The sequence below is a fragment of the Pseudopipra pipra genome, chromosome 4 (assembly GCF_036250125.1).
Source record: "Pseudopipra pipra isolate bDixPip1 chromosome 4, bDixPip1.hap1, whole genome shotgun sequence".
NCBI classification, from domain to species: domain Eukaryota; kingdom Metazoa; phylum Chordata; class Aves; order Passeriformes; family Pipridae; genus Pseudopipra; species Pseudopipra pipra.
This window is the reverse complement of record NC_087552.1, coordinates 47,750,965-47,769,906: the sequence shown is the minus strand read 5'-3', so window position 1 is coordinate 47,769,906 and position 18,942 is coordinate 47,750,965. Positions and strand designations below refer to the sequence as shown.

The 18,942-nt window shown below is 37.0% G+C and overlaps 1 protein-coding gene across 9 annotated transcripts in view; it reads left to right on the top strand.

Moving 5' to 3' along the window:
• The first annotated feature begins 1,932 nt into the window (after positions 1–1,932).
• The window catches only part of EXOC1 (exocyst complex component 1), a 28,833-nt gene continuing 11,823 nt past the window's right edge, over positions 1,933–18,942 (top strand). For 2 of the 9 annotated variants that reach the window (XM_064652839.1, XM_064652835.1), the window contains exons 1-12: positions 1,944–2,213; positions 5,134–5,267; positions 6,102–6,232; positions 8,296–8,455; positions 9,306–9,326; positions 10,090–10,277; positions 11,214–11,441; positions 11,668–11,800; positions 11,992–12,101; positions 12,638–12,691; positions 16,801–16,950; positions 18,060–18,165. In XM_064652839.1, coding sequence (XP_064508909.1) covers positions 5,144–5,267; positions 6,102–6,232; positions 8,296–8,455; positions 9,306–9,326; positions 10,090–10,277; positions 11,214–11,441; positions 11,668–11,800; positions 11,992–12,101; positions 12,638–12,691; positions 16,801–16,950; positions 18,060–18,165 — 1,405 coding nt within the window. In that variant the 5' untranslated portion in view covers positions 1,944–2,213; positions 5,134–5,143. Of the gene's footprint in view, positions 2,214–5,133; positions 5,268–6,101; positions 6,233–8,295; positions 8,456–9,305; positions 9,327–10,089; positions 10,278–11,213; positions 11,442–11,667; positions 11,801–11,991; positions 12,102–12,637; positions 12,692–16,800; positions 16,951–18,059; positions 18,166–18,942 lie in introns of all 9 variants that reach the window. The other 7 variants (XM_064652841.1, XM_064652837.1, XM_064652844.1 and 4 more) reach the window with 5 other exon arrangements.

Below are 18,942 nucleotides of genomic sequence, written 5' to 3'. Positions count from 1 at the left end.
AAGAGCATCTGTGGGAAGCTGAAGTAGGAGGGTGGAGGATGGCACTGTGCATCCTGGAAGATTATCTCATGTCAGTTTTAATTTGTAAACACATTTTACCATTAGAAACTGCATTTTGGTGTGGTTTCTTTTTTCTTCTAACATAATTAACAGCTAGAGGCAGGAAACTAGAGAGTTCTGCCTAATAACAACAGCTTTATGAAACCTTGTCCAATATTTTATGGCTGCCTGTCCAGTCTTTGTATATCTAGCCAGAGACAGTTACATTTTGTGGCTGAATTGAGAAATTACTGAATTATAACTTCTATTTTAACCTTGGCCCTTACAAATGGTATATTATAAAATTATACAGTATGTCATTATGTAAGTAGGAAAGTAAAAGTACATTCAGCAAGACTTAATTGGTCAGTCATATTTAATCACAGAATCTGAGCTGGGAGGGACCCACAAAGATCATTGAGTCTAACTCCCCAGTGAATGGCCTGTATGGAGATCAAACCCACAACCTTGGTGTTATTAGCACCATGCTCTAACTAACTAAACAACTGAGCTAATCTCAGTGCTTTCAGTCAAGTGAAAAAATGATACGGGAAGTACAAAATCACAGTTTTAAATGTTATAAGTCCACATATTGGCAATTTATAACAAACCCTTGGAAAAGATGTTTTCTGTTGTTCTTTATTGGTCGTGGCCCGGCAAATACATTTTATCAGCGATACACTGAAGGCATACTGATGTATTAATGTGAATAAATCATACAGTTCAAGTAATCCGTAATTATGCTATCCTTAACTCTGCATGCAAGTATTGAAGAAATACTGTATTATTAACTTACATTAATGATATTAAAAATTAGTTAAGTCTATCAATCCTGTAGAGAACCTCCTTCACAGCAAAGTTTGAACTGGAAGGTAGCTCCAGTTTTCACAGAATTCAGCAGTGGCTACAAGTAGCTACAGCCAGATTGGTACATCATTTCTCACGGTTAGATGCCAAATCCTAAATTTCATGATCACTAGTCAGAGAGTACTGTCTGGATTATCACGGACATCAAAGACTATCAATTACAACTGGTGCTTCTGCCTGGGGGCAAAGCCAAAGTCTGAATGCTGCTCACAGAATATGGATATGAGCTGAATGAACGTGAGCCAGCAATGCACCCAGGTGGCCAAGAAAGCCAATGGCATCCTGCATCAGAAATAGCATGGCCAGCAGCACCAGGGCAGTGATCATCCCCTGTACTGGGCATTGGTGAGGCCACACCTTGGTGTTCAGTTCTGGGCGCCTCACTGCAACAAAGACATCGAAGTGCTGGAGCATGTTCAGACAAGGGCAACAAGGTTTCCAAAGGGTGTAGAAAACAAGTCTTATAAGGAACAGCTGAGGGGATGGGTTTATTTAGTCTAGAGAAGAGGAGGCTCAGGGGGAATCTCATCATACTCCATCCACAACTACCTGAAAGGAGGTTGTGGTGAGGTGGGGGCCGATCTCTTCTGCCGTGTCTGCAGTGAGAGGACCAGAGGAAATGGCCTTAAGCTGAGACGGTAGATTCAGATTAGATATCAGAAAACAAATTTTCACTGTTAGGGCGGTCAGGCACTGGGATAGGTTGCCCAAGGAGGTGGTGGAGGCACTATTGCTGGAGGTGTTTAAGAGACTTCTGGCTCTGGGTATTACGGGTTAGTGGTTTGGGGTTACAGTGGCAGTGATGGGTGGATGGTTGGAATGGTTGATCTCGAAGGGCTCTTCCAACCTTGATGATTCTATGAAGTTACATTAGTCCTGCTGCTGTCCTGGCCAAATCGAATTACACCGCGCGGTCAGAGACGGACACCGCTATTTGAAATTCTGCGATCTCCCCACACCTCCACCGCCAGGGGGCGCTGCGCGGCCGCCCAGCCGCCGCCGTCACGTGGGCGGAAGCGGCGCTGCCGGACCGGCCGGGCTGCGGGAGCCGCGTCTGTTCCCGGCCCTTCCCTTCCCGTCCCTGTCCCGGCCCCGCGGTGAGAGCGAGGTGGCTGCGGCGCCCTCCGCCCCTTCCTCCGCCGCTTGTGGGGGCCTGCCGTGGTGCTCCGCGGGCCGGCTCGGCCGCGCCCGTGCCGCCGGGCTCGGGGTGGGGCGGCGGCGGGAGGGGGTCGTGTCCGTGTGCGGGACTCGCAGGTGGGAGGCGGGGAGGCGGTGCCGGACGGGCCCCGGGGAGGCCGCCGCTGCAGGTAGCTCTTCTGAGTTTTCCTGTTAAATAATTGATATTGTGAGTGATTCCCTTGTGTTGCGCTCTCGTGCTACGTTCTGACCCGTTACGATGCAGGGGTAGCGTGTTTTCCTGTTTGCACCTTCGGGGGGGCCCAGCAGTGCTCAGTAAGCAGCCTTACACATCGCTGTGCCCTGTCTGGCGCCTATTTCCCGGACAGGCCGCGCCTGTGATGTGATGTCTCAGACAGATTTCACGTAGTCTTTGTCTGGAACATTACAGGTAAAAATGCAGCAATGCCTAAAGGGTTTTATTTGAGTCTGGTGTGGTCTCTGCTCTCCTGAAGCATTTTTCTGAGGAAAGGGCTTTATCTCCGACTCCTTGGGCTAAATTCTTTGTTCCTTTGAGCTAGCAGGATTCAAGTGTGAAAAGTAAGAGGTGCTTGATCCTGGCACGTTGTGAAGGTTTTGGTGGTTGTGAAGAAGGGGGCTGAGTTTGTAACAGAAGTTGGACTGTATGTTAGAGCCTGTCTTTGATCTTGAATTGATCATGTTTGTTTGATGGGAAAGCTGTATACTGCATAACCTGGACAATTTGTGTTAGCACTGAAATGGGGGAGCAATTTGCAGCAGTTTGATCGTGACTTAGAGCAGAAAATAAAATTCTAAATCAGGAAGGAAAGGAAATTTCTGAAATGCAGCAGGTTGTTGGTATTTTGTGTGTTCATCTTTTGCACCTGTTGAAGAGTAACAGGAATGACAACCTGATACAATTTGGGAAACAGAAGATGGCCCCAGCATTTGATGAAAGAGGAGGCAAATTGTTAGCAGCTTTGGACTGTTACATTGCCATAGGGGTGTCCTATAAACAGTGTTTGTTTGGATGCCCTGAGCTCTGTGCATTTGACAGTACTGATTCTGCCTTGGCAGAATCCAAAACCCTTGAGTTACTATCTTTAAAACTATTACAGTGCCTAAGATTTTGTCTTTGCTGTGTGTTTATCAGAGAAAGCAACGCAGGCATCTCTAAGACAACAAGCTAACCGAAAATTTAACTACATATATTGTTTTGGCATCAGGCAGCATAGCATGTAGTGTGTATTAATCATATTTTTAATGCACTGTAGAATTTTAAGGCACAAGTTCAGAGTAATATTGGAGCTTCTGTCTTTAAATAAAAACATTGAAATGTAATGTCTAAGTGTTGCTCTGTTCAGACTTTGTAGAATCTCTGTGTAGTGTGAGGAACTGTTCTGAATCAAGTGAATATTGCTAACTCCTTAATTTTCAGCGGCCTTGGTGGGGGTTTTGGATCTGTTTTGTTTTTTGTTTGTTTTTTTCTGATGTGATTGAATTCTACAGGCTTGAGTATTGGATGGGCTTGGCCCATCCCCATCCACATCCCCTCCTCCCTGGATTTCTAGAATCCAGTGGGGACTAGACCATGCTTTGCTGAGGAACCCATTGACTATACCGAAATCTGTCATGGAAGTCTCTTTCAGAATTTTATGACTTCCTTGGGATTTTATTCTTGTTCGGTGCAAGGTTAATTTATTGTTGCTCTTACTTTACCACTATGAATTCTTTATTGTGAATGAACATAGTAGAAATACAAATGCTTTACTCCAAGTATGTTGCATACTTACTTGAAGACATTGACAAAAGAAATCCTGTCAGTGAACATTTTTAAACAAACCAGTTGATAGTGCATCCCACAAATCTGAATAGCTTTCTTCTCTTACAGTCCCTTCTTCTCACCCTTTACTTTCTCCTACTGCTGGCTGCTGCTACTGCAGAGGTGAACCACTTGAATGAGGAAACCCATGAAGAGATCCCCTCCTCCCCGTCCACCCCACAATCTCTTTCCACCTTCTTTTTTGGTCCTCTACCTTCCACAAATCACCTGAGAACTGTTCTCACTGAGGAGAAAAACTAGAAATCAAACTTTCTGGATGTTGTTAGGAAAGTCCTTTTGGCGTTAATGACAGATGCACCTCATTTATGCAACCTAATGGTCTGATGTAGTATATGACTACATCGTTGACATCAGGGAATGGCATAACATGGGATTTAGAATTTAGAATTTCTCTTGTGATACCAAGGGAGGAGGAAGTGAGGAAGCAGAATTATTCAGAATGATTTTTCTGTCTACCAGAAGAGAATTAGGATATGTGTGTGGTTCACCAAGACTCAAAAGTAATAATTTGTTAGACTTGAAATTGTGCCATCAGCGGTCGATTGACTGACTGCTGAGACATACCAAATCCAGAATATATTCTAGAAGTCTTCCTGTAAAGTAGGGGGACGTTTTCTTCTGCTAAATGGGGCATTATTTTCAATTTGGTCTGACCAGCATATAACCTTGGTGAAAGAGTCCTGCACATTTAATTGGAGATTTTAGGTATATTTGAAGGATTCAGGACTTTTAAGTTAAGATCATCTCTGTAGTGACTTTAGTTTCACATGATCCATCCTATTAGATTTTGTGGGATTTTTTTGTTCACCTGTCTTCATCTATAGTTTTACTGGATCCATGGCATTCATGTCCATTCTAAAATTTCACTAACTGGTGAGGGAGTCCTCTTTTTTTGATTCCTGTTTCAACTTTTTTTTTGTTTTTTGTTTTTTTTTTGTTAACGTCTTGGATTCCCCTTTACTACAAAGAAGCTTTTTGTTCTCTGTTAAATTAAGCTGAAGGATCATCTGGGTGTTGATAAATTACAGTTGTCCTATTGAAGTAAGATAGTAAGCTTTAACTTGAACTTGTACTTAAAGTGGGCTGTTCCTCTATGTAAGTCATGCTTGTCTAGGTTACAATTCATTAAGTTACCTGTAAAATTTAATTTTAAAAAACTCGAATCGCTATAAGTACATGACTGGTTATTGTTTGTGTGTGTCTGTTAAATGTGCTTGAGTGTATTATGACTTCCTAAAATCTTTCAGCTGAGAGAAAATGACTGCAATCAAGCATGCTTTACAGAGGGATATTTTTACTCCCAATGACGAACGCTTGTTGAGCATTGTGAACGTGTGCAAAGCAGGCAAAAAGAAGAGAAACTGCTTTTTGTGCGCCACAGGTACATAGGAATACCACACTGTATTTCTTGTCTTCACCTTGGTTTTTTATTCAGTTGCTTTTGTCTTAGCTTTATTTACAGTGCTTTTTTCTTGACCTGTATGAAACAGGTGCTTTCCATTTCCATTTCTAATGGAGAAAATCAGTTGTACTTCCATTATTGCTTCTACTGAAAAAGAAACAAACCCCTGTACTTTTATTCGCAGATCTCATTGTAATTTGAAATGAAGGAATCAAACATATTTATTTTGGGACTGCTGGGCTTTATGTAGTGCTTAAAAGGGGATTTAGTAGTCATTATTATCAGTAGCTTGATAAACCTAAATAAAATGCAATATAGAGTACTGGTTAGAATCCAAGGCAGAGGGCTCTGGAAAGGCACAGTAACTGAACTGAGTTCTAATGTTCCTTTACATTATATCTCTTAAAAAAATTAGGTGCTTTGGGTTGATCTGTCAATAAATTAGCTTGCTACAATATTTTTCTGACTGAGAAGTCTCTGATAATGTTTTTATTCTGACTGTAATCTCCAATTATGTCTTTGTCAGTTACATGGTAATGGTCCAAGATCTGCTGTATCAAAAAACAGCTGTAAATTGGGTTCATTACATCACAAGCTGTAAAGAGATGCATGCCTGTTTGACTGAGGCTTAAACTGAGTTGTGGATATTGTGGATGGAAATGTTTCAAAGGGTCTGTTGTCTGTTTTCATCAAATAAATATTATGAAACCTCCCCCACAGAAGGGAGGGGGATTTCAGAAGTTGAAGTACAGCAGAAACAGGCATTAAAGAAATATGTGTGTTTTGAAATTACTCTCTTATTTCATTTAATAGTGACAACAGAACGGCCAGTGCAAGTAAATGTGGTAAAAGTGAAAAAATCTGACAAAGGAGATTTCTACAAAAGGCAGACTGCATGGGCACTTCGAGACCTTGCTGTTGTTGATGCCAAAGATGCTGTTAAAGTAGGTTTACCTTTTTTTTTTTTTTTTTTGATTTAGTGCTCTGCTCAGAACATCCTTTTCACTCCAAGTTAGAGTTAACTTCTTGATATTGACTGCTTTAAAGCTTAGATTGATAACATGTTAATTAGGAGTTCATTAGAAATTGGGATGATACATTCCTGTGCTGCTTATGCCTGCATTTTCTTTCAGCCTTTCCAAGAATGTAACCCTGGGAAATTGAGTAAGAGCAGTCTAGATATGCTTGAATAGCAATAGTCTGAATATCTGCCGTTAGTTGTAGTGATCTCTCAGTGACTGTAGAGAGCTTGTGCTTTCTTTGTTTCAAGTTGTATGTAAATTTTTACTCCAAGCTTAGTTTCCATTAAGAAAATCTACTACTATCTTACTAATGATGTTCAGCTCCATGTAATGTTTTTAGCGAGGACACTTAAAGTATTCTTAAGGAGCAGTATGTAAGCTGGAGGGTGAGGTCTTAAAATCTGTTCTCTAAATTCTGACATTGGCCATTTCTTGGAAAGAGTACAGTCCTGAGGTGGTGGACTTTTCCACAGAACAACAAAAGCAACCTATTTTTGACCACTCAAATTAATCTTTTGTCATACACTAAAGATGTACAAGCAGGCAGGGGTGAAAATCCTTCATGCTACGATGTCTGGTTTTATCTGCTGGTAACTCGTGATTTGGAAGAATAGTGCAGAAAACTACGAAGTTTAAAACTCTTTGTTTTTCCCCTCCCGACCCCCTCTCCCCCAGTGTAGGTTTGTTATTTCAGTTATCCACATACTTGTTGGCTGGATTTTAGATTTTCCTCGCTGTTCCTAAATACCATGTTGGAGAATTGATTCTTAAGATTAAGGTTAAAATTACTCTGTCTTTCAAGGCTTTGTCTTGCAAAACAGAATTTGATAACCCTTTGCAGAAATATACTGTAATATATATACCAATCTAATGAGAAATTTTGAAATGTTCTTTCAAAAACCAAATGTTGAATGCCAAACTCTCTCATATCCAATAACGTCAGAATTAAAGTTGATAGGTTCATCATGGTTTGCTTTCACATATGATCATATGCAATGCTTTTGACACAAGGCCTTTCCTGCACTAATTGTGAGACAAGTCAAGTTTTATGTGACTGTACTGTTTATTTAGAAATGTATGGTAATTATATTTATCAATATAAGCTAAAGAAAAAAAAAGAACTGCTTTTCTTGTAAAATTTCCCATCATGTGCAGTTTCTTGTGCCGCCTGCTTCTACAGGTAGTAGTGACTATATAATAAGTAACAGCAATAGTATTTACAAGCTATATGTAAGTAACATATATCTGAGGCAATAACATTTTTCATCAAAAGGAGACTGGACCTTGCAAAATGCTTGTAATATCATCTTTAAAACAGGCAATTACCAGTTCCAGTCCATATTGAGTTCATAAGTGACTGTAGAAAGTCAAGTACTTCATTCAATTGCTACCAAAGTAACATTCTCAACAGGCAGTAAATCTATTTGAAAATACTTACATAGAAGCTTTTTACTATTAAAAGGCCAAATGATTTTTTCTATCCTGTTCAGTCCTATCAAACACTATCACACCTCTAAAATATATAAAGTACTTATAATTCTTTTTCCCCTTGCCTATTCTCTCAAATCTCCCTGAACTGTGTTGTGTATGGTATTATTTGGTAACTCCAGCTACCACTTTTATTTTCAGAAGGCCAACACAAGACATTAGTCATTCTGAGGACAGTGTTTCAGGGCAGACAGTGGTGTCAAATATTTGTTGACAGTCTTACAGATCTCTGTATTTTGTGTTATTTTTGCCTTATCTGGCTTGACAAAATACTGTCTCATAGCTTGGATTCTGTTTTTTCACGTTCACTATTTTAGCACCTTTATTAAAGAGCATCAGGGCACCAGACTTGCTATATGAGCTTCTGTCTCTTTAAGGCTGGCACATGTATAATTTCATTTTTATTCCATCATCTCAATAATTTAATGTGTAAACAATCTCTGCTACTCAGAAAATCATTTGTCTGTGGAACCTGTAACATATCTTATCTTTTACAGGAGAATCCTGAATTTGACTTGCATTTTGACAAAGTGTACAAATGGGTTGCAAGCAGCACAGTGGAAAAGAACACCTTTATTTCATGTATCTGGAAACTCAATCAGAGATATCTTAGAAAGAAAATTGACTTTATTAATGTTAGTTCACAGCTGTTGGAAGGTAAACTTCTACAATTGTATTTGAAGTGTAAAGTTTAATAATTATTGTTGTAAAACAGGTATACTAAAAGAAATAATTTTAATCCTGATGGGTTTTCTTATGGAATTTTATTATTTTATATTTTTTATGTCTTCAGATGAGCAAGGTGACTATTGATTTTCTAGGATTTTCTGTTAGAAAACTGAGACCCAAGACAAAATACTTAATGATAATTAATTGATAAGCTTATTGTATTTCTAAGACATTCTGTTTCTCGAACAAAATAAAATCTACCTCCAAGATCTGGTAGGTCTAATTGTGTAATGAATCTGCTTTTGTTCCTGTTTTCATTTCCCCTGAATTAGAAAAATGCCTTAAAAAGTGATGCTTCCATAGCTTTCCAGAGACTAATGAGGGTTTATATGAGATTTCTGGCTTTTAAACTGTGAAGCATGTGTTAAATTCTGCTGGACCCTGTTACAGTTTTTGTGACTGGTTGGTTGCTAAGGAGGCTTTGTATCTTGTTTGGTTATGCTGTATTAAATATTTTTACAGTTATGTTATCATTATTATAGTTAAAATTTTACAGTAAGTCTGTTCAGTCTGTCAGAAGTGTTTAAACTATTGGTATTAAATACTAGACTGGCATGTGCAGAAGAATTTGAATTAGAAATGTGAAACAGGAAGGATAACATTTCTGTATTTTGGTGTTGTCCAATTTGTTTTAAACCAACCTCTAACATTTCAAGTTCGTGCAATATTAAACATCCAAACTTACTGCCATTTAAAAATATACACGCTGTTCGTGCTTTGTCTAGCTAACATTCTTTGCTTCCTTTCCTCTGCTTTTCCATACCTTTTAATTCTTCAGAACTTCCTAAAGTTGCAGAAGGTGCGTAACACCTTTTTCCTTTATTTTGCTTTGTAAGCAATTTTCGTAAATAATATGTGATTTTTTTTGGTTTTATTTTGTTTAATAGGGCTTTGGATAGCTTATCGAGTTGCTAGAGATAAGAAAGTTATTTCAAATGTCCTAAACACTTTCTGGCTGGACTGTATTAATGTTATGTCAATCATTTGTCAGCCTTTGAGTGGCTTGTTAAATTAAGTAAGTACTGCCGTGAGAAATCATAGTTAATGAAACCATTGTTATTTCATTTTCACTTACCCCAGTACTTACTTTTCTGCTATGAAACTCACCTTGAGCATCAAGATAACTTTTATTTATTCAGTGACATATATGTTAATCAACTTCAGTATGGTCTGTCTACCAAAAGAGAGAATCTAACTTTTACTGATCTTCCGCTAACAAATCGAGCGTAATACTGTAATGTATTCTGATGCTGATTACCAGTGTAAGAGGTGAATAAACTGAGACTAGGTTTGTCCCTTGAAATAAAAGAAGGTGAATATTTGTATTTTGCTTGTGTTGCATAATTTGGAAAAGATCTTTGTTGGGAATCACTTCTGGTAGTTGTAATGAAGCGCATGGAAGACTGAGACTTGAAAAAGTGTTGATAGGTAACAGGTGCTTGTTAGGAAAGTTGTTTAATGGATTAATTTTCTTAGAGGTAGTTAAACATACTTAAGTACTCTTAAAATGCTTGTGACTTTCTGGACTTGATAATGTGTTCTATTTTCCTTCTCTACCTAAGAATCTGTTCCAAGTGGAGAGAATCAAAGTGTAGCAGGAGGTGATGAAGAAGCTGTGGATGAATACCAGGAGTTAAATGCAAGAGAGGAACAGGATATTGAAATAATGATGGAAGGGTGTGAATATGCTATTTCTAACGCTGAAGCCTTTGCAGAAAAGTTGTCGAGAGAACTACAAGTGCTAGATGGGGTAAACATTCCTTCTAATGTGCAGTGTGTCAGCATGTTGAACTGTTCTCATTGATACTGACCACATAGCATTCTTTGAAAATTAATTAACATGTTCTGCTGTATATTTAAATGTAAATGTGTTTCTGTTGCTAAGCTGAGCTACATCCTGTCTATTATCAGATTGTAGAGATTTTCAGCCTTTGCTCTTTGCCTTCCACACCTTCTGGGGTGAATTGCAGGCTTTCAAATGAGGAGCTGAGAAATAAAAAGGGAGACATTCTGCATATGCCTTTCTTGAGGGCAGGAGTGCACAGAGAGAGAGAATAGTCCAGTCATGTACATGGATGCCTAAAATAGTCCTATCAATGTAACTAGGAAACTGCTTTAGTCTAAGAACATTGCAGTATTTGGCTGCCTGTAACAGTGCCATATTATTTGCTATTTTGCTTTTTAAACAACCCTTCATTCTGGAGGTCACTTGGAAAACTTAAGGAGATGCAGGGGATACAGTCTTGAGGGAACACTCAACAACCTCCTCAAATTGTCAAGTTGTGTGTTTCTTGTATATTTTGAAAATGCCTTCTGTCATACAGGCAGCTTATCTTGGAATAGAAAATCTGACCTTAACACCTGAGCTGATTTTTTTGGAACTAAAAATGTTCTGGTATAGCAGGGATTACTGTTCGGCTTTTTATTTTTCTGCAGATCAGTAATTTTCAGTTCTGAGAACTTGGCAAAATTTTGGTTTTGTGTCTTTTCTTTTTGAAATAAGGAAGTGTCATAGGCTGAGGAACTGCTGTGTTCAGTAACACTTTAAATGAGAAGTACTACAGTGTTGTTGATTTCCTCACAAGTTTTGAAAACTGTTTGACAGTAATAAAGGCAGAAGGAGATATCAGAGCGCTTTTGAGATATAAAAAATGTCTCTTAGAATGTTGCTTTATTTTCTGTACAGGCAAATATCCAGTCCATTATGGCCTCAGAGAAACAGGTGAATATCTTGATGAAGTTGCTGGATGAAGCTCTAAAGGAAGTTGACCAAATTGAGCTAAAACTGAGCAGTTATGAAGAAATGCTTCAGAGTGTAAAAGATCAAATGGATCAAATTTCAGAAAGCAACCACCTAATCCATCTTAGCAACACGAATAATGTGAAACTACTGTCAGAGATAGAGTTCTTAGTGGTAAGCATTTTTATGGTGTTTACTATAGTTGTTCACATCAAGTATAAAATTCTTTTAGGTTGCTACCCTCTAGCACAATCGTCACTTAAAATAATGAGCATATTTTTCTGTTTTGTTACTGCACTAACTTCAGTAAGTTATAATGATAAAGTTGTATTTATTATTCTGGGTTCAGCAGCATAGCAAACTAGCCTGCTTATGGACAGTACTATCCATTATTTTGTAGAATCACATGGATTTGGCAAAAGGTCATATAAAGGCCCTTCAGGAGGGAGATCTGACATCTTCTCGAGGCATTGAGGCCTGCACTAATGCAGCAGATGCCCTTCTACAGTGTATGAATGTAGCTCTTCGTCCAGGTAATGTTTTTGTTAGACTTCAGTCTGACATGCAAATTTATTATGGTACTGCCTTTATTTGTAACTGCTGTTCCAACTAGTCTCAGATTTTGTTCTGTAGATTGAAGGAATTGTGACCTCTGGCCCTCTTGGTCCTCATATACAATATATTGCTAAATATTTTGTGCTCTCTAAATCCTTTTTGTTTGTAGGACATGATATGCTTCATGCAGTGAAGCAGCAACAGCAGCGGTTTAGTGACTTGCGTGAGCAATTTGCACGGAGACTTGCCAGTCATTTGAACAGCGTATTTGTTCAGCAGGTATTGCTTCTTTCTATTTAATATGAAATTTTTGATCACAAACTTTTCTGCAGAAGAAAAACAATCTGCCTAAGATTGGACATATTCTGTGATGTAATCAGTAAATGCTAGAGGCGCTTCAGGCAGAGATATTGCTAAGCATACCAAACTACAATTTCCTACGCAAGTCTCTTACATGACAAAAAAACCAAACCCAAACACCTCTTTTTAATGGGCTTGCTATCTGAATTAAACACATTGTGTGATATATAGGGATTTATTTTAATTGTAAAGCTTGATTAATTGAGGAGAAAAAGCACTGACCTTTTTTTAAAGCTGTTAGAGGCTGAAAACATTGAAGTTCTTGCTATCTGAACCTCAAGAGCCATGCAAAAAAGCCAAAACAAAACCAAACATCCAAAGTAAAATGTCTGAACCTTGGTTTTGATCTTTAACTTGAGATATTCATAAATCACTGTCCTTACACTGTGTCCTAAAGGCTGGGTGGTTTTTTTAGCCTCAGTTTTTTAATTTCTGTATTTTTTATCTCCAATTAGTTTACTCAGACCCTCCTTCAACTCTATAACAGGTCCTCCTATCATTCAGTTCCAGTGAGTACCTTGGGTTTGAAATAAGCTTTTCTAACTAATTTTTTTTTTTAGCTTGAATTATCTAACTAGCAGCTGCATTTTTGGCTTTGTAAAAAGAAATTTGTCTTTACTGATTACAGAGCATCAGACTTACGCCCTTTCTCACTTCTGTTATTTTTGTCAGCCTTTAAGCTTTGTTTATAAGCTAACATTCCTCTGATTTGATCTCCAGAAATTGCTAAGAGACAGATGGAGATGTATGGAGGAAAAATATTTTCAGGAAATTGTAATATATGTACAACTGTGCAGATACTGCAATTGTGTGAAATTGCAGAATTTGTAAATAAAAAATAATAATTCCAGTTTTATACATATTAATGCAATAAAGGTTTAAAAGTTCTAGATTTTCTGTATTAGACTCTGTGCAGAAAATGGAATATTTACACTGGATAATTATATTTGAGAGTACAAGCCTGACTTTTTATGACAAAGATTAGCACTTCCTACATTTTCTTCACTTTGCAGAAGAGTTCCAGCTCCACAGCATGTTAATTCTTTTGCCTTTAGCTTCTGTTCTTAAGAAGGTATTTTTCCTCTGTCACTTTTGATATTTTGAAAACCTGAGTATAGACTATCTGTCTCAGCCTTTAAATGAGGAAGCAGAAGCTATATTGTGCTATGTAAATGCATTCATAAAGTTGGAATATTGGAATTGTGTATGGAAGTGGCTGATTAACAGAATATATTTTCTGATGTTCTATTCTGAAGATTTTATTTTTAAAACTGGTAAGAGATTATTATTACTGTGCAATATTATGTGTATTAGATGAAATATTTTAAAGACACTTTTGAGTGCTATTGAGAATGCTATTACCACTTTGCAATTTATTTTTTTTTAAATTCTGAAACTAGTAGTGGCTTCACATTGTTTTTCATATAAAATTACCCTCTGAAAAGTTTTAGCTGGCTGTTAGCTGTGAGGTATTAATCAATAGATTAAACTTAACAGCAAAATCATAATTTTTAGCAGGAAGAGTTCATTAACTACAAGAGATGAGCCACTGCAAAGCCTTTTTGATTATTGTAAAAGTGAAAAAAGAAGTTTGTGTTTTTAATTTTGAGATACAGATTCAGGTGTTGGAGGTATAACAGATTTTTGTGTTACTTTACTAAAATAACTGTGTTTTTTCTGAAGCCAATGTTCTTGAAAACTAACTAGAACACTTTGTTACCTTTAACATCTGAAGAGTTGCATTATTTGTTTAGAATGTTTCTTACAAAAATAAATCAAAGCACTTCAGAAAAAAAGGCAGATAGAGAATTCTAAATTAAAAATGCAAATGAAAACACGATGTGTGTAGGCAGCTGTTAATACAAGCAAGACATTCTGATTTGGAACTCATTAGATGTAAAGTCAAAGTTAGATTGACATTTGGGCCTAAATACATTATATTGGTAGTATGAAATTGTTCTTTATTTTTTTAAAGGCAAAAAAGCCCAATGCTTGATTCAAACTCCTGTTGTAAGGTACTAAAGTGCTTCATTTCCTTTACATAAAATTGGTAATAAATATTAGAAGTTTTAAGCAGAAATGCAACTTTGGCTTGCCATTCACTGCAGTGTTACAAACTGTTTCCAGTAACTGTTACTAACAGTCAGTGTAGTCGTCTTTATTGTGTACTACTAATAATTGATTAATCTGTGTATCAACAACTTTAAAGATTTTATTTTTTTTTAACAACCATGTTCAGCACTCAATTTAATGGCAGCTAAGCTTTCTGCATTTGAAATATCAAATAGTTGAATAACAAACTTGGGTTATCATTGGTAATGGTGTATGTTTATGTGCAGTGAGAGAAAGCCTGTTAATTAGATAGGAAAGGTACACCTAGAAGCTCCATAATGTTTTGGGTTAGGCTTGAACAGGACATGATTTAGTACAACCAAAATGATTAGTCCTGTGGAAAAGTTGGTCTGGAGAGAGAAATTTACCTTGCTAAGGAATTTGTCATCTAGCTTTATGAAGAATGCAACTACCAAGCAAAAAAGTTGTGTGTAATAAAGGGACATGAATAAAATTGTTAGATGAAAGAAGCAATAAAAATGTGGATAGCTGAGTATTTCCTAGCAGTAATATGAATGAACTTTGAACCGACTTAATTGAAGAGAGCTGTGAAAGCCACCGGGTAAATTATGTTAAACTATAATGAACTTGTACATTAAAATGCATGCTGTGGGAATATAACACACCAGGGGCAGGAGGGAGAACTGTAAATGGTTTTCTATAATCTAGTTTTCATAGAAGCCTATAAAAGATCTATTGAAATTATTTGCTGTACGCATGCCCAGAAGCACATACAGCGTTGAGTATGACTTCAGTAATCACATCAGCAGCTATGTTGCTAATGCTGGCTGGATGCCAATTCCAAATTATATGTTTCAGTAATTACACTTTGCAAAGTTAGCTTTTTCTTAAAGGCATACTACAGGATTATTTTTATAAGGAAGATTTATAGTGTTATCCTTCCCCGTTGTCTATGAGAATAAATTAATGAAGTTGGCAGGACTTGTTTCTTTGGGTCCATTTGTGTCTCAGTTTACATAGTTAAGAGAACAGGGCTCAAAGTAAGTTCATGTTGGATACAAAAAAAAGAAATGGAACAGGTTGTCCAGAGAAGTTGTGAATGCCCTATCACTGGAAGTGATAGGACAGGTTGGATGGGGCTTTGAGCAACCTGGTCTAGTGAAAGGTGTCCCTTCCCATCACAGAGGAGGTGGAACTAGATGAACTTTAAGCTCGCTTCTAACCCAAACCATTCTATGATCCTATGTAGTATATTAGCTTTTTCCAGAAGCTGGCATGTTCGTATTGCAGTACTTAGTAAAGGTTAGTATTTCACAAATAATATCACAGATTCATTTATATAAATTTTTAAACAAGTCTGTGAATGTATTGTGGAAGCTTTTAGGGCTTTTTTTAACAAAAGACTTGAACCCAGTACAATAGAAAAGGGTAAGACAAAATTTGCTTTAGTTTTGTCACTTTAATCTAAACTGGCTGCTGTTCCAACTTAAAAGTATGCAAAGGCAGTTCTTAAGCTGTATAGCTTATTCTGCTGACTTATCACATCCAAGGTGGAACTGTCCAGGAATTCTTCTTCTCTGAGGGACTGACATTGCCTGACCTGCATAAACTGCCTGCATGTGATGCTACAGGAATAGGAATCTTTTTGTGCTGTTATGGCACAAACTATACTTGAGATCAAGGCCTGTTGCAGTATTTACTAAATAAATAGACTTTACAGACTTTACAGAAAATATTAAAGCCATTTGGAAATTAAGTCCCATCCTCCCTTCTGTTAACCCAGGAATAATGGTTGTGTATTCTGCTGTGTGGCTGCACAGTGGTGTTACCTTGCTTGCTCTTCCTGAATTCCCCAGGAAGCTTGTGAGTTCAAGCAAGTGAAAGCTTAAAAATCTAAATCATATGTTGTTCCAGCAATGTGATGTGATGCTTAAAGCATAGTGTGGGTTTCAGGAAAGTAGCCAGAGTAAAGGAGGAGCATGAAATTAGTAGCTTGTGTTAAATGCTGCATGTCAAAAACTGTTAACTCCAGTAAATGTTCACTGAAAGTGTGGGGGTGTGTCGCTGTGTGGAGGGAATGTGTGTGAACTGATGTTTTTAAGACTTGACCAAGGAAGGCTTGGCCAAAGTGGACTAAAGTAGGTTGAATTGGAGCAACTTTCAGAGAAGAGGTGTAGTATATAAAGCTCATTGTTAACACCTAAGCCACTCATTAACTGGGGACTTGATGTGTCTTACAGTGTGGGAGTAACATCTTTAAACAAAAGCAGCGAAAAATGCTAGTGACTCACCCTTAAGGCAAAGAGCCTTACAATGAACAAGCTTATTAAGATGCATTACCTGCCACAACTATAACAGCTTAGTGTCAGTATTGTTAGGTGTCTTTTTCAGTCTTCGTCTCTAGGCTTTGCTTCTATCCAAGGTATTTTATGAGACTTTTCTGTTTGCCTGAATGAGATGCTGTCTTCATATTAAGTTTTTCAGGAAACTTATTGTACTTCTGTGTAGTGCTTCCAGATTTACTTCAATACTTTTTTTTATCAAGGGTCACGATCAGAGTTCCACTCTTGCCCAACACTCTGCTGAATTGACATTACCCAATCACCATCCATTTCACAGAGATTTACTTCGATATGCTAAACTGATGGAGTGGCTCAAGAACACAGATTATGGAAAATATGAAGGACTAACAAAGGTATGTGAAGTGCTCAAATGATGCTAGACAAAGTACGTAGTAGACTGGATTTGATAGTCAAAACAATTGCCCATGTGTATGCACCTGTGAATATTTCTATATATGAAATGTAACTCAATGCTCCTCTTTTCTTGGAATAATGTTCCTCTTTGGAATAAGAAACTTCGTTTTTTCATGTTTGTGATATCCTGTTTTGTTTGTTAGTTTTTTTCCTCAAACATTTGGTTCAGAAGTATAAGATATTTTTTTTAATGTTTATGTAAAACAAGTTTGTCATTTTACAGCCTAGTAAGAAAAATGATATTAAGCTATTTTCAAAGCAATGTGTCTTTTGTCTGTCTGACATCTTTATTTCAACAGACCTTCATTTCACTTGGGAACATCAAAAATTTAATAGGTCTCTTGTAAAGTAGACTAAATAGAAATGTTTTCCCTTTCTATGTATGTAACTTTTAACTACTTTGTTTAAAACTAACATGGAGTGAAAAAAATTACTACAGAAGTATACAAAATGTTTAGGTAGAAATGAAAGGGCAGTTAGTCCTTAGAGAGCAAGTCTTTTTTTTTAATTAGAGTACTGTAATTCTTAAATGGAAGATTTAAATTAGACTTTTTCAGTGGCTTTGAAACAGCTCTTCCTTCGCTTTCAGTGTCGTGCAGATAGTTAATGAATGGTTGACATATTTGTGATCTTCTAACAAAAAATTGAGAGAGTGTTATGTGTGCTTTTGGGGACACAGTAGGAGTGATGAAAGAGGGTACAGAGAATGGTGCTGAATTCTCTCCATTTTACCCTTGAATTGAATTCTGTGATACTCTACCACTGGCAATCCTATTTGTATGTACTGCATTGCATATCTTTTTTTATGGAGGAGAAGTAGAAGTTTCTGAATAATGCTTAGTGAACTCACTATGAAAATGAATATAAGCTGCTTAAATATCATGAATATATTTTTGTGCATGCTGCATAAATATATATATTTATATTGACCAAACCAGTTTGTTATTTAGTAGGACTTACAAACCTTGCACGTTTTTGGAACTATTTACCTGTAATAGAAGAAGTCATTATGAATACCTGTTAACTAAATTTACATTTTTCTTTTAAGAACTATATGGATTATCTATCACGACTGTATGAAAGGGAAATAAAAGATTTCTTTGAAGTTGCCAAGATCAAGATGACGGGCACAACCAGAGAAGGGAAAAAGTTTGGTAAGCTTCCAGAAGACACATATCTTGCTTTGAGTCTTGTGATTTGCATATTAAACACTTATTACAACACTTACAGCTAATTTTATGATGGGGTAAAATTCTTTATTTTTGGCAAGGCAGAAGTTGGATGGAAAAAATGATTGGTAAAATTTCTGACTTCGAGAAGGCCAAAGTAGAACAACTGAAATCTTGTGAAATTAGTCAAGATAAAAGGATAAAATAAGATATTTTTCTAAATTTTCAGATCCTTGCTCACTTTTTAACAAACTACCAATCATATTTTATTACTTGATCTATCCCACTTTATTACTGGAACAAGTTTGAAAAATCAGTTCTTGTAATTAACAAAAGTTTGGGCAGCAGCGTGTGTATGTTCCTTCTGCTGTTATTTCTGCTTTTAATAAGTTTTAGGTGGATTTTAGGAAGCTAGTTTTTAATGCTAATTCTGCCTAAGAAAACTTGTGTATTTTATTGGTTTTTTTCAGTTGGATTTACCTATGTAGCCTGAGACTAGAAATCATAATTTGTTAACTTGTAGGCATTTATGTCTAAGGGTGTATATATTCCTCCTAGGATTAGTCTAGTGTGAATACGGAAACGAAACTTTAGGAAAAAAACAAACTTGGATACTTAGAAAGCAACAGGTGTATTTATATATTGTCTATTCTATATTTTGAGGTGCACTGTTTCAAAACTGGTTTGAAATATTTATGTTTGCCGCAGTTCACCAGTTTGCAACTTCAGAATTCCAAAAGTATGTGCAGCTTTAACGAGTAA